Raw genomic sequence first — 14,602 nt, 5'->3', positions numbered from 1 at the left:
ATAGGATGGCTGATCATGAAGCAGAGATTACTAACTAGGGATCACTTGTTTATGATAGGGGTAAGCCAAGAGAAGACATGTCTCCTATGTGAAAGATCAGAAGAAACAACTCAACACCTGTTTTTTGAATGCAACTATTCAAACAGGCTACTGGATTACTTAAGCAAGTGGCTGAAGGTCAAAACAAACATGGCAGTTCAAAACAATATATGGAGGAAGATAGAAAGATGCAGCAAAGGAAGAATATGCAGGAAGTTTGTTGTTTCCATCATCATAGCAATCATGTATGGGATTTGGAAAGCAAGAAATAAGGCATTGTGGAATAAAGCAGTACCAAATCCAGAAAAGGTGTGGCAAGGAATCAAGGAAGACAGCAAGTATAGAGTGTAGGAGATAAAAGATAGCCAGAAAAATAGGAAAGAAAAAGAATGGATAAATACATTATATAGATAGTATACTAAAGAGTAAACATACCTAGTAGGGATGCATAGCAGTAAGCTTAAGGATAGCTTATAGGCATATCATAATTACGGAGTTGTAAATGATTTTTTTGTCAGGGGAAAATAAATAAAATTTTCTTTTACCCAAAAAATCATCGTGTATCATTATTAACGAGAAACACACGTTCATAGATATATATATATATATATATATATATATATATATATATATATATATACATACATACATATAAGTGTATTGGGAAAAAACTGAGTCTGAATATTAAAGATGACGTGTCATGACACGTGGACTGGTCAAAAGGTCAAAACACAATAAATAGCCAAGAGGCACGGCAGATAACAGATAGGGGGAAGAAAACAACATAGGTGTGGACCGTTACTCAAATAGGTACGAGTCTCGTACCTATTCGAGTCATTTAAAGACCAAAGATCGGAAGAAGTTGAAGATACGAATCTGATGACGTAAAAGAGTCTAGATACAACATTAAATATCAAATACGTTAGAATATTTGAATTAAATAGAAATAATTGTGTAACGTTTCTTTTAATGTCATTTATTGCTCATAATTGCCTCATTAAGACAAAGGCATTACATCTTCTCCTAGAATCAACTATAAAAGGAGAAGGACTCAACATCAGTAAAAAAAAAAGATTATCGAGATTACACTGAAATACAAAACTACTTATTCTCAGGAATCTTCTATTATTTTCGTCTCCAGATTATCAGTAACCTGAATTTCTCTTTATTTCTAGCTTTGACAGAAGACTCAGATTTTTGGTTAAACAAATTAGTTCCGTTACCGGGAAACTGATAATCTTTTCTTTTAAGCTACATTCTATCCATCGTTATCATCATGTCAAACAACAATAACAACAACAAAAACAGTGAAAACACCTTGGGAAACCATGAAAATCAAATCCATCAAAATCAAGGAGATTTACAGAACATTGACGTGGTTCCCTCCCCCGAAAATTCACCACGTCAATCTCACGAAGACACCCCTGCTCCTGAATCTTGTGCTGATCAACAAGGGCAATCTGAACATTTTGAAGGGGCAGATGAAGTTTTACAAAAAGTAATTGATGCACGGGTTAGCAAAGCTCTTCAGGCTCTAGTTAGTCGATTACCTGTTGCACTACCCACACCTACACCTAATAATAATATATTGGAGAATCCTAGTTCTGGCCTTGTTAATTCTGGAGGAACCCCCAGTGAACCACAGGAAGGAGAACCAGGTAATTCAAATAATTCTCATTTGCAAAATTTAATACTAACTTTGCAGAAATAACTTAAGGAACAGAATGAGCGCATCGAGCAAATCCCTGGATTTCCCCCTGTAATCAAAGGAGTGGATGTGGATAAATACTCACAACAACCTTGAAAACCAAGTGTTGCTCCCCTTCCAATCCCTAAAAAGTTCAAAATGCCTGACATCTCGAAGTATGATGGTACAACATACCCACGTGATCACGTAACCGCATTTACTACAGGTGTAAAAGCAACGACTTGACCAAGCAAGAAATTGAATCAGTGTTGGTCAAGAAATTTGGAGAAACACTCACTAAGGGTGCATTAACCTGGTATTCTCTTTTACCTGAAAATTCTGTAAACTCTTTTGCTGAGCTTGCAGATTCTTTTATTAAAGCACACTCAGGAGCTCAAAAGGTTGGAAAAAGAATGGAAGACATTTTCAAAGTTAAACAAGGGGACACAGAGTTGCTTAGAGATTTTGTTGATAGATTCCAACGTGAGAGGATGACTTTGCCTCGTGTACCTGATAACTGGGCTGCAATAGCTTTTGCAAGCAACTTAAATGACAAAAGTTCAGAAGCCACGAGAAGACTTAGATAAAGCCTTCAAGAGTTCCCTGCAACCACGTGGAATGACGTTTATAACAGGTATAGTACGAAGTTGCGAATTGAGGAAGATACCGTACCTTAGTTTCATCATGAAGAAAGGAGCAAATTCAGGAGATCAGAAACAGAAAAAAGATCAGGTAAAAACAGGTACGATCCATACATGGGTCCTGTAGGGAATGACTCACGGTCAAAGCAGGATAGTCAATGATATGATAAAAAATCGAGGAACAAGGAATTTGGTTCTTCATCAAGGTTCAGACATGACCGAAACAAACAAAAGTCACGAGATGATGACAGAAGTTTAAAGGCAAGGTTCGGTGGATATAACTTTAATATCACTACCTCCGAGCTCGTAGTTGTTTTGAGGAGTATGAGAGATAAGTACGATGGCCAAAAGAGATGCGGTCAAATCCAAATAGGCACAATCCAGACCATTGATGCGAATTTCACAATGATCACGGGCATAAAACTTCAGAATGTAGATTCTTACAAAGTGAAGTGGATCATCTATTGAAACAAGGGTATCTCACTGAGTTATTTAGTGAGAAAGGTAAGCAATCCTATATGAAAAATAGGCAAGAGCCACCAAAGCCTCCTTCACCCAAGAGAACTGTGAACGTTATAAGTGGGGGAGAAGATATTCATGGTGTAACATATACGGCTTCCAACAAGGTTTCTAAAGTAACGATAACACACGGGAAACGGTTACGGCAGGTTTTAGAAAACGAAAGTATTTCTTTCGATGATGCAGATACCGAAGGAGTAATGACCCCACATAACGACGCACTGGTAATATCTTTACTTGTACATGATACTAATGTAAAACGAATTTTGATTAATCCAGGAAGTTCCGTAAATATTATACTATTAAGGGTATTACGTGAAATGCAAGATGAAGACAAAATGATACCTAAGGCGCATACCTTGTCCGGGTTCGACAATTCAAGTATGGTAACAAAAGGAGAGGTAATTCTAACAATTTTTGCTACAGATGTTGTTAAAGAAACTAAATTTCAGGTAGTAGATATGGAAATGACTTACAATATGATCATGGGGAGACCTTGGATTCATGATATGGATGTTGTACCATCAATTCTACATCAAGTTATTAAATTCCTATCACCGTGGGAAATTTGCCAAATTCGTGGGGATCAGCAGACAGCTAGAAGTATCAACGCTGGAACAGATACGAGCACCGTGAATAAAGAGATATAGCAATTACAGGAAACAGTTGAAGGTATCAAGGATCAAACCTCAACTAAACAAGAAAAGATAGATTTAGACTCGAGACCGGATACAATTCAAGAACCTGAAGGGAATGAAAATGTCAAAACAACAATTGAAGAGCTCGAGGCTGTGATATTATTTGAGCAGTGGCCTGAACGGAAGGTTTATGTTGGAGTCAATCTAAGCTCAGACATGCGAGGTATGTTGATTGAATTTTTAAAAGCTAATGTGGACTGTTTTGCTTGATCCTATGCTAATATGACAGGGATACCACCGGATGTGATGACTCACAAACTAAATGAAGACCCATCCTTCACACCAGTAAAGCAAAAGAAAAGAAAGCAAGGAGCTTTCAAAAATCAGGTGATTCAAGATGAGGTCCAAAAGCTATTGAAAATTGGGTCAATCCGCGAGGTAAAGTATCCTAACTGGTTAGCAAACACAGTTGTTGTACCTAAGAAAAACGGTAAGTGGCGGGTTTGCGTGGATTATACAGATCTTAACAAAGCCTGGCCAAAAGATTCTTTCCCTTTACCGCATATAGATCAGTTAATTGATACAACTGCAGGGCATGAACTTTTGAGTTTTTTAGATGCATATTCAGGGTACAACCAAATTAAAATGGACCCCAGTGATGAAGAAAAAACTTTTTTCATCACAGACAGGGGGACTTATTGTTATAAATTAATGTCATTTGGTCTCAAAAATGCTGGAGCAACCTATCAAAGGTTGGTCACCAAAATATTCCAAGAACATTTAGGAAAAACCATGGAGGTATATATAGACGATATGCTCGTCAAAACCAAGCATTCTCATGATCATATTTCTCATTTATCTGTTACATTTGAAATTTTACGAAAATTTAATATGAAACTCAATCCAGAAAAATGTGCATTTGGGGGTGCCTCAGGCAAATTTTTGGGGTTTCTCGTTTCTAACCGTGGTATTGAGGTAAATCCTTCTCAGATCAAAGCAATATAGGAGATCTCTGATATCCTTACGAGTAAAAAAGAAGTCCAAAGGCTAACGGGAAGAATTGCAGCTTTGGGGAGATTTATTCCCAAATCTTCAGAAAAATGTTTTAAATTTTTCTCCGCACTCAAAAAGCAAGATCATTTTGAATGGAACGAAGATTGCCAAAAAGCCCTTAGAAATTTAAAAGCTTACTTGTCAATTCCACCACTATTGGCAAAACCAAAAGAGGGAGAAAAGCTACTCATCTATTTGGTCGTGTCAGAAGTTGCGGTAAGTGCTGTTTTAGTCCGTGAGGACCAAGGTAAACAATCTCCTATCTATTATGTAAGCAAGTCTTTATTAGATGCTGAAACACGATATCCACAACTAGAAAAAATAGCATTAGCTTTGATCATGGCATCTAGAAAATTAAGACCTTATTTTCAATGTCATCCCATTGTTGTAGTTACTGCTTTTCCATTATGAAACATTTTGCATAAACATGAATTGTCAGGGAGGTTAGAAAAATGGGCTATAGAATTAAGTGAATACGAAATCATTTATCAACCTAGGACTGTTATAAAATCTCAAGTATTAGCCGATTTCGTAGCTGATTTTAGCCAGGGGATGCATTTAGAAGCAGAAAAAGAATTACAAGTTTTTAATGGTGCAAACCCGGGGACTTGAATTTTATTCACTGATGGTTCGTCTAATGTAAAAGGAGCAGGCCTAGGGATAGTTCTCGTACCACCTATGGGTGAGACTATTAGACAAGCTATAAAATGTCATTCTATAACTAACAATGAAGCAGAGTATGAGGCTATAATTGCAGGTCTAGAATTGGCACGAGAACTCGGCATAACACAGATTATAATCAAGAGTGATTCTCAACTCGTGGCCAATCAAATACTGGGGACTTATACAGCCAGGGAGACACGAATGCAAGAATATCTCGAAAAGGTACGGGAACTAATAAAGTAATTCCAAACTTGGAAGGTAATGCAGATCCCAAGAGATGAGAATGTGGAGGCAGGGTATTATTGGCCTAAAATGGAAGAAGAAGCAAACGGTTTCATGTCCAAGTGTGATAAATGTCAAAGATACGGTAATAATATGCATAGACCAGCTGAGTTATTGCACCCTATTATAGCCCCGTGGCCATTCATGAAATGGGGAATGGATATCGTAGGTCCATTGCCATAAGCAAAAGGTCAGGTGAAATTTCTACTTGTACTTACAGATTATTTCACTAAATGGGTAGAAGCAGGAACATTTAAACATGTATGAGAGAAGGAAGTTAAAGACTTCATTTGGAGAAATATAATATGCCGTTTTGGAGCACCAAAGGAAATCGTGTGTGACAACGGTCCGCAATTCATAGGAGCTCAAATCACTGATTTTTTTCAAAGTTGGCAAATTAAAAGGATAACATCTACACCATACCATCTAGTGGGTAATGGACAAGCGGAATCCACTAACAAGGTCATTGTCAACAACTTGAAGAAAAGGTTACATGATTCAAAAGGTAATTGGCCTGAGGTATTACCTGGAGTATTATGGGCTTATCGTACAACGACAAAAACAAGCACGGGAGAAACACCATTTTCAATAGTTTATGGTGCGGAGGCCTTAATTCCAGTTGAAATAGGAGAACCGAGCACACAGTACATTCAAGCAACGGAGGAATCAAATAATGAAGAGATGCAGGTGAACCTTGATTTGCTCGAAGGAAGAAGAGAAGCTGCATTAATAAGGATGGCAGCACAAAAGCAAGTAATTGAACGGTATTATAACAGGAAAGCACGCCTCAGATTCTTTAAAATTGGGGACTTCGTGCTTAAAAAGGTGTTCCAATCTACAAAAGCTGCTAATTCAGGAAAGCTAAGTCCAACATAGGAAGGACCCTACAGAGTTCGTGACATTGCAGGAAAAAGGACCAAATTGTGAGAAACAAACAAGTGCTCGAGGCTTCATACTTCAGCGCTCAAACACTTGGGGGACTGCATATTGTACACAAATACGTGCGGTAAGACGGAGACGTAAATCGAAACAAGTGTCGAGCAGAAGTTACGGAACCTCAGCATTCATCATTGTGTTTTTTCCTATCAAAATAAAGGAAGATGCAAAACATTCATCATAGTGTTCTTTCCCATGAGAACAACAAAATCACCTCTCAAACCCTTCCTAATACATTAAGATAGGGTCATGATTATGTATTGAAATAGGTTATAAGGAAAACCTTGTTGAATAGTATTTACTTTATAAAAATCTGTTACAAGAAAAACAGTTACGAGAAAGTTATAGATGTATCTCAATACATGTAATATTCAAAAGCTTGTCCAAGTTCATGAATAAAAACTTGTCAAAGTTGTTTCAAACAAAACATGTGTGTTCCTATTTCTTTCATCGTATTATAACACCATTATGAAGTTGAGGTCTTCTTCATTAAGTGTCGGTATATAAAAGGGCCCTCTTTTATAAACCTCATGTTAATAAGTCATGAGAAGAATCATAAAGCATTTTAAAAGGATAAAAATGTTAAACTATTCTATAAGTCCTAATTAGATAAGGAAAAGGCAAGAATAGAGCACATTGAAGTACTAACAAACTTCTTGATATAATTAAAAAGACTAAGTAGAAACTTAGTCAACAAAAAGTTTATACAAGTGCCCCATTATGATAACTGGGGACTTTCACCAAAAACTCCCTTAAAAAATAACTAAGGGATAAAACCATCATCCAACAAAGAAAGTAAAGACAAAGTCTGGATATTTAACTGGTCACTAAATGGGTTGGCACATCAGAAGTTGCAATATTAATCTCACTTTCAGAAATAGTCACAGGCACGGTGACAACTTCTGAAGAAGCAGCAATAGGAGCGGTTTCATCTGGGCTTGAAGTGTTTGGTTCATCGAGGGGAGCAAGAGTCACGAAAGTTTCAGCTTCCATAGACTGAGTCGTAGAAATTTCACCCTCGGGAGAGGGAATTGCAACATCTTCAACTTCAACTGCCACAGCAACGACTTCGTCATTTACAGGTTCCTTAGCCACGGGAGCTTCAATTGCTGGAGAAGGAAAGTCAAATGATTGTTGGGTTCTTTCAATGGTTTCTAAAACTTTGGCCAACTCTGAGTCTAAGTCAAAGTTTTCTTGTCTGGCCTCCATTAAAGCATCACGACGAGAGTTTAAGAAATCCCAACTCACCTCTAAATCAAACTTCTCCTCAAGAAGTCCATACTCCCTTTCCCATATAGCAAGATCATTCTTTAACCCTTGATGTTCAGCTAAATAAGAATCAAGGGAAGCTTCAAGGGAGGCATGGGAACTTTCTAAGGCATGTACTTTGTCAGAGGAGATCTTTAAATCAGCTTGAACTTGAGTCAAGTTCTGCACTAATTCTCCTGCATATTCTTCTTTCTTGTTCAAGAGTGCCTTGAGTTCTCTGATTTCTTCACTTGACTTTGATAACTATTCTGAAAAGCAACATTCAAGGCGCTCCTTGTCTTTTTCAAATTGACTTGAAGAAGCTTTGGCAACTGCTAACTCAGAAGTCAGACTTCGCTTTTGCTGCTCCCGGTGATTTCTACTCTCTTGCAATTCTTCTATAGTTCCCTGAGCATTCTCAAACTGCTCTTTCCAATTATCTGCTTCTAGCTGGGCTCCCTTGGCTATTTCCTCAGCCTCGTGGATAAACTTTTCAGACTCACGAGTTTTCTTTTCCAGAAGGGAAATTCTTCCCATCAATTCTGTACCAATGAGGTTAGCCTACAGTGACAACTCATAGAAATAAGAATTTAGAGATAAAAAAACTTATTATTAAGTAGAGAAAAAAAATACCTTCAAAGTAGAATGAACTATGTCATTCATCAGAGTTAAGCAAATGTGTCTGCTCATCTTCTTCTTCTCAATATCTCCAATCAAAGGCCTAAGCCAGGCATCTGCTCCACCAGACTTCCTTAAAAGACTATTATTAGCAGGAACTTCAAGTGTAACGCTCCTCATAGCCAAGCTTCTGCTACTGGAACCCTCTTCTGCATGTTGAACAGAGGAAGGGGGAGCTATAGAAGGAGGAGCGGTAGAAGAAGTGAAAATAACATGAGTCAAATGACTCGAAACAAGTAAGGGAGCAGAGACACGCAAGGGAGCAGAAATAGATAAGGGAGCAGGAACAGATAGAACGGGCGAGGAAGCACTTGAAACCAACGGAGGAATAGAAGGAATGGGAACAGAGGAAGAAAAAGGAACTTCATCTAAAACTGGACCTAGTTCTCCACTTTCAAAACCACCAACAAAGAGACGTTAAATAGACTCATTGGTGTCCCTCGGAGTGGTTTCATCATCAGAAGGAATGTGAACAGGTTCGGTAAGAGAGGCACAAACAGGGGTAACTACAACTTCATCCTCGGAAACGATGCGTCTCCTAACTCTTGGTCTAGCTATTAAAGAGGTGTCTTCATCTTCATCATTCTCAGAATCCTCTTCTACAACTTTCCTATTTGATAGCGTAGCTTGAGTTCTCTCCAAAGAGAGTGAAGTACCAGAAGAGGCTCGAAGGGCAATAGCTACTTCAGCTGTCATTCCTCGAATAGCAAATCCTGACAAAAAGAAGGATGAAAAAAAGTTAGAAACGAGAAAGGACTTAACATACGAAAAAGCATAAAGAGATGCATACCGTGAGTTTTCACTTTCCAACCATGTAAATTGAAAATGGATTTCCAAGTTCTTGCCTCCATAGGCACGGCTTTCAAGATTGAATCTACCCAACCACGAAAATTAGGAACGGGTTCCACATCTCCCATAGTTGCTACAGAAAAGTAAAAAGAGACGAAATTATAAAAGAAATTGAAATTCTTAAAAATAGGTACGGTAAGTAAAAAAAACTTACGTGCAAAGTTCCACTTCTCATGGAAGGGGATATTTGTTTCACCCACCAAATCAACTGTGCGTACAACAACATAACGAGTGTACCACCCACAGCCCTTGTCATCTTCAGGGCTTACCAAGACCCTTTTACTTCTTGCAGTTAAAGTAAAAACCCCATGACGGAATAATTTGGGGTGGTAAAGATGAATAAAGTGGGGGAAGGTAAAGCTAACATTGGCTTTTACAGACAAGTACCTCAAACAAGCCACTGCTCTCCATACAAGGGGGCCAATTTGTCCCAAACAAATTTTGAAAAAGCGACAGAAATCAAGTATAACTGAGTTAATAGCAGGAATAAATCCCAAAGTTAAGGGGTAAGTATAAACAAAAGAAAATCCAATCCTAAAAGAAGATATTCTTTGGTTTGGATTAGGGATCACTATACGAAGATCACTTCTCCAGTTGCAATCTTTTCGAACAATAGAAATCAAAGGTTCAGTGATTAGAGAAGGAAAAGTGTCAGCTTTCTCTAAATTAACAACTTGTTCACGAAGAGATTTTCTATCATTCTCAAAGGATAAGTCATTGGGTACTATTTCCTCAACTAAAGGCTCTTGAAGAGGCTCAAAAAGTTCTTTACCTTTAGAAGAGGATTTCTTAGTGATAGAACCTCTAGAAATAGTGCCAAAACTAGAAGAAGGAGTGATGGAACCAGAGGAACCACCACGAACGGATCTTAGGCTACGAAGCCTGCCACCTCTACCCCTTCTATGTCTTACAGGGGCGTTGGGGAAGCTATCAAGAATTGGGATTCTCTTAGGGTTAGGATTCGGAGACGCCATTACAGAGAAAGGATGAACTAAAGGAAAAGAAGGTTAAATATGTAAATAATAGCAATCGTTAAACAAAGAAGTGTAATGATGGAAAGCCTATAATAAAGGCAACTATCACTTCGTGAATAGAGGGGATGAAGAAGCCTTGAAAAAAAGGCTATAGAATTACAAAGCCAATCAGAAGGTGACACGTGTGCAGAGCATTAAATAGAAAAGACAACTGAAGCGTCAGTACTGACATAGTATTGATTACGGCGAAAATTCCTTTTTCGTGAAGATCCACTTCCCAAATATTTAATTGATAAATAAATGGAAAGTGGGGGGACTATCTGTATTGGGAAAAAACTGAGTCTGAATATTGAAGATGACGTGTCATGACACGTGGACTGCTCAAAAGGTCAAAACGCAATAAATAGCCAAGAGGCACGGGAGACAACAGATAGGGGGAAGAAAACAACATAGACGGCGCCAAAAACTTGTTGCGACCAAAACACTCACGCAAGTGTACGCGATCGACAAGTAATATAGTAGTAAGTAAAGTATCGTTCCCACGAGGAATTGTGATCAACTTATCGACTGATGTAGACTCAAACAATTATCAATTCAAGCTAAATTATCACAAAATATATAAAGAACCAATTTACAACTTACTTAATAATTGCACAATAATTCAACACAAAATTACTACACCAATTTCACAATATGTTTATAACAATTTGGATAAATATATTCCCGGGTCATGGACTTGCTAGAAATTATGCTACTATTTTAGCTTAAAATGGATTTATTGAATTATCCGGGTTATTGATTATAGGGTTAATAATATTCATAAGAATCTTTCGAGTTCTTATGCATCTATTCAAGTTAAACTAATACCTATATGTCTATGGTATTAATATTAGCAAGAATGCATTTACAACTCCTATTTTTCAACCAAACAAGGCAATTAAGTATATGTCTATCTTAATTGCGAATTCTTCACCCGATGCCCGAGATTCAAAACTTGTTCTATTTGATTCTATATGCAACCAAGAATTTCCTTTGTCAAGTTTAATTCAAGATTCACAAATAATATTTCACTGTTAGCTACGCGGTAAAATAATTAGAAGCAGAATCAAATAAATAACTCATAATGATAAATTCAAGATCATCAATGTAAGCTTCAAATAACATAATTATCTAACATCCATGACCCAAGAATACTAGAGTTTTTAGCTACTCATAATCATACAAAAATCAACAATAAAAGTCTTAAACATAATATAAACAAACAAATAGAAGAAAGTTTAGAAGAACTCTTTGAATGCTTGCTTCAAGATTGTAATCCCCTTCTTTTCTTCACTTCAAGATTGAGTCTTCTCTTCACTTTCTCTCTCTAAAATTATTTCTTCCTCTCAAAACCGATCTCTCTTCTCAATAATGGAGCTTTACTTTATGTAAGTTGAGTGGATCCTCTCAGATTTCCCACTTTGCCCCCAAATAATTGATTTCCCGGACTGGACTAGCGCGGGAGCGCATGACCCGTGCTAGTGGGGTTTCTTTCTGTCCAAATCACTGAACTAGCGCGGGAGCACATGAACAGCGCATGACCCGCGCTAGTGGGGTTTTTCTCTTGTTAAGATGTTGCTGCTCAACTTTTCGTCATTTGACTCCATTTTTCACTTGATTGCCATCATAAATTCTAATTTGTTTATTGAACTCCCGTGAGATATTAAAGTCATGATTAGAGCCAATTTTTGCATTATTTGAACATTTACAATAGTAAACCATCCTTAAGTTGAGATAAAACATAGGCTATATTAAACAATTTAGCCTATTATCAACACCCCACACTTAGCTTATTGCTAGTCCTCGAGCAATCCACTATATTCTTTTTAGAGAATTCTTCACTCGACCATTTCCCCTCACGTATTACACCTAGAACATTTTACATATATTACGCCTAGCAGTGAATAATCCTAGCCTCAAAGTCAACTCTCAAGTGCCATGTAATATTTGCACTTCCTCAAAGTACTCTACACAGAAATCAAGACTTGATTCTCCGTCACGATTCATATGCCCTCACAATTACATCAACAAAAACTGAGTTCAATCCACCACATTTAATTCATATATTCACATATATCAAGGAAATCACTCACTCTCACAAAAGAGGTCACATGCATGCAATTGGTACCATAAGCTTGCCCTTAATGTAAATCTCTACTAAGATAGGCTAGCTCGATTCAAAATCAATTAGGACTTTTTCATGGTTGTAATGTGGGCTAAGGGATGGGTAGGATGTATTTAGGCATAGTGACTCAACCCCTAAGTATTTTAACACATCACATGAGCAATTTTCAGCGCAAATTCTTCAACCCACTTCTCATTCATACACAATATCATCCCACAAATATGCTCTTCTTCTTTAAGCACTCTATTAAGTCATTCCCACTAGCTAGAGCAAAACACAATGTAATCATCTCTTTCTCTTTTTTTTTCTTGTCACTCAATTTCTGCTAGTGGTGTATTCGTTTACAACATAAGTGCACCTTTCATCCTTTTATTGGTTCCACTCAAAAGTCACCCCACACTTATTTCCTTCTTACTTCTTTTAGCGCTCTTCTCACAATTAAAGTGCTTTAAGAGGTAAAAGGATCAAAACAATGTCAATTAAGAACAAAAGGGTATAGGCTTGTAATGCGGGTGCCAAACAAAAAGTTAACTAGGGACAAATTTTATTTGTAATAAGCAATTAAGCTCAAAAAAGGTCAAAGAAAGCCTAACATCATTTTTCAAACCGAGCATCACCTCAAATTTCGCTTCAACTCACATACCGAGCAAGTTCTAGACACAAGTACAATACATGGACTACACAAATACTCACCACACATGGCATATGACTCATTCTAGATCAGCTCATTAAGACACTCCATTACGAGCATTCAATTCAGTACAAACATACAAATTAAGGCACTTTCAGTGAGATTCAACAATTGAGACTAAGCGTTACACTCTAGGGTCTATTGTGTTCAGGTGTGTCAACGCTATGGGTTCACTTTTCTATAGCTTATAACTCCTTTTATTTAATATACAAATCAAAAAATGAAAACATAAATTAAAAACTACATATGCCCGGTTCAAAATAAACCCTTGGAAAAGAACCGTGGCTTAAAGAAAAACCAAGGGGGATTTGTTATACTACCTAAAAATACAAAATAAAAACAAAAATCTTTTTGTTGTTTTCTATAAGCTCAGTCCCTCAAGAACTCCTATCTAAGAATCCGTCATCGGGCCACGCCAATATAACTACTAACATAAAAATGTTTAAGAACAGACAACAATTACTCCAACAATACTAAATCACCAAAACTTTTAAAAACAAAAGTGAAATAGTCACGCAATCCCAAAACATTATATATTGTACCACACCACCAAAACATTCCAACAATCCAAAACAATTGAAGCAACCTAAAAATCCATAATAATTACTACCATCTAAAACATTTAAGAATAGTTAAACATATGTTTAAGGGAATCCTCCACCCCACACTTAAAGCGAGACATGTCCCCATGTCTTTCATTATAAACAAGAGATTAAGCAAAGATACTTCCCTGAGGAGTCACTCCTGGTCGGAGACAGAACCGGTATCCACATTGCATGCCCGACCAATTGCACGAAGCCAACCCAAGAGCCGACTTTCCATTTTCTTCTGCTGAACTTGCATTTCATCAACACGTCTCCCCAGAACTGTCACTGATGTTTTAATTTCAGTGATTTCCTGCTCCATGCGGTCTATCCTTTGTCCCCGACTAGCCCTAGACGGTCCTGCTGCATCAAAAGCTTGTGGTTGTACAGGTGGTGCATCTTCTCCCATCTCCACATCGCCAGCTCCTTCTTGTTGGTCCTCTTCGTCCTCATCGTCACTGTCATCAGAATCAGGAGCAACCAATTCAGCTGGATGTACAACTTCCTTACCTGTGGTGACCATTTTAGCCGTGAAAGGATTGACTTTAGTTAGTCGTCCATCTACAGCAAGATTGTTTGGTACATTGGCTCGAAGGCACAGTAGGGTGACAAGAGATGGGTAATACAACCCGTAGCGTTGAATTCTAACCCTCTGGAACATTTCTTTATGTATCAACAATGGCACATCAAACCATGCCCTATTCATGAAACACCATATTAAGCAAGCTCGAGGGATGTTTACTTCAGACAAATTCTTGGAAGGCAAGAGATGGCTGTTGATGAAGTACAACCAATATTTGGCCTCAAACTTCAGGGCATTAGCGTGGAACTTGTTCCCATATTTATACCATTGGATATCTGCATCTGGGTGACAAATTATGTCGGTGAACGTGGACCATGGTATTAGCTTGCTGTTATATGCCTAGAACATATCCATGTATCTTCCTCCACTAGGG

The 14,602-nt window shown here is 37.7% G+C and overlaps 1 protein-coding gene across 1 annotated transcript; it reads left to right on the top strand.

Moving 5' to 3' along the window:
• The first annotated feature begins 2,344 nt into the window (after positions 1-2,344).
• On the top strand, positions 2,345-3,536 carry LOC138868482 (uncharacterized). The gene is made up of 2 exons (XM_070146036.1): positions 2,345-2,490; positions 2,897-3,536. Exons 1-2 carry the CDS (start codon positions 2,345-2,347, stop codon positions 3,534-3,536), a joined length of 786 nt encoding a protein of 261 aa, XP_070002137.1.
• Positions 3,537-14,602: the final 11,066 nt, after the last annotated feature.

The sequence above is a fragment of the Nicotiana sylvestris genome, chromosome 5, assembly GCF_000393655.2.
Source record: "Nicotiana sylvestris chromosome 5, ASM39365v2, whole genome shotgun sequence".
Classification (NCBI taxonomy): Eukaryota; Viridiplantae; Streptophyta; class Magnoliopsida; order Solanales; family Solanaceae; genus Nicotiana; species Nicotiana sylvestris.
Note: the sequence above shows the minus strand (reverse complement) of the source record. Positions and strands in the feature narration are given on the sequence as shown.

Bases quoted from the DNA above. Each gene is read 5' to 3' on its own strand.
- LOC138868482 (XM_070146036.1), top strand. From the start codon at position 2,345: ATGACGTTTATAACAGGTATAGTACGAAGTTGCGAATTGAGGAAGATA. The intron at 2,491-2,896 runs GTAGGGAATGAC...TATGAAAAATAG, and splicing joins ACGATCCATACATGGGTCCT to GCAAGAGCCACCAAAGCCTC.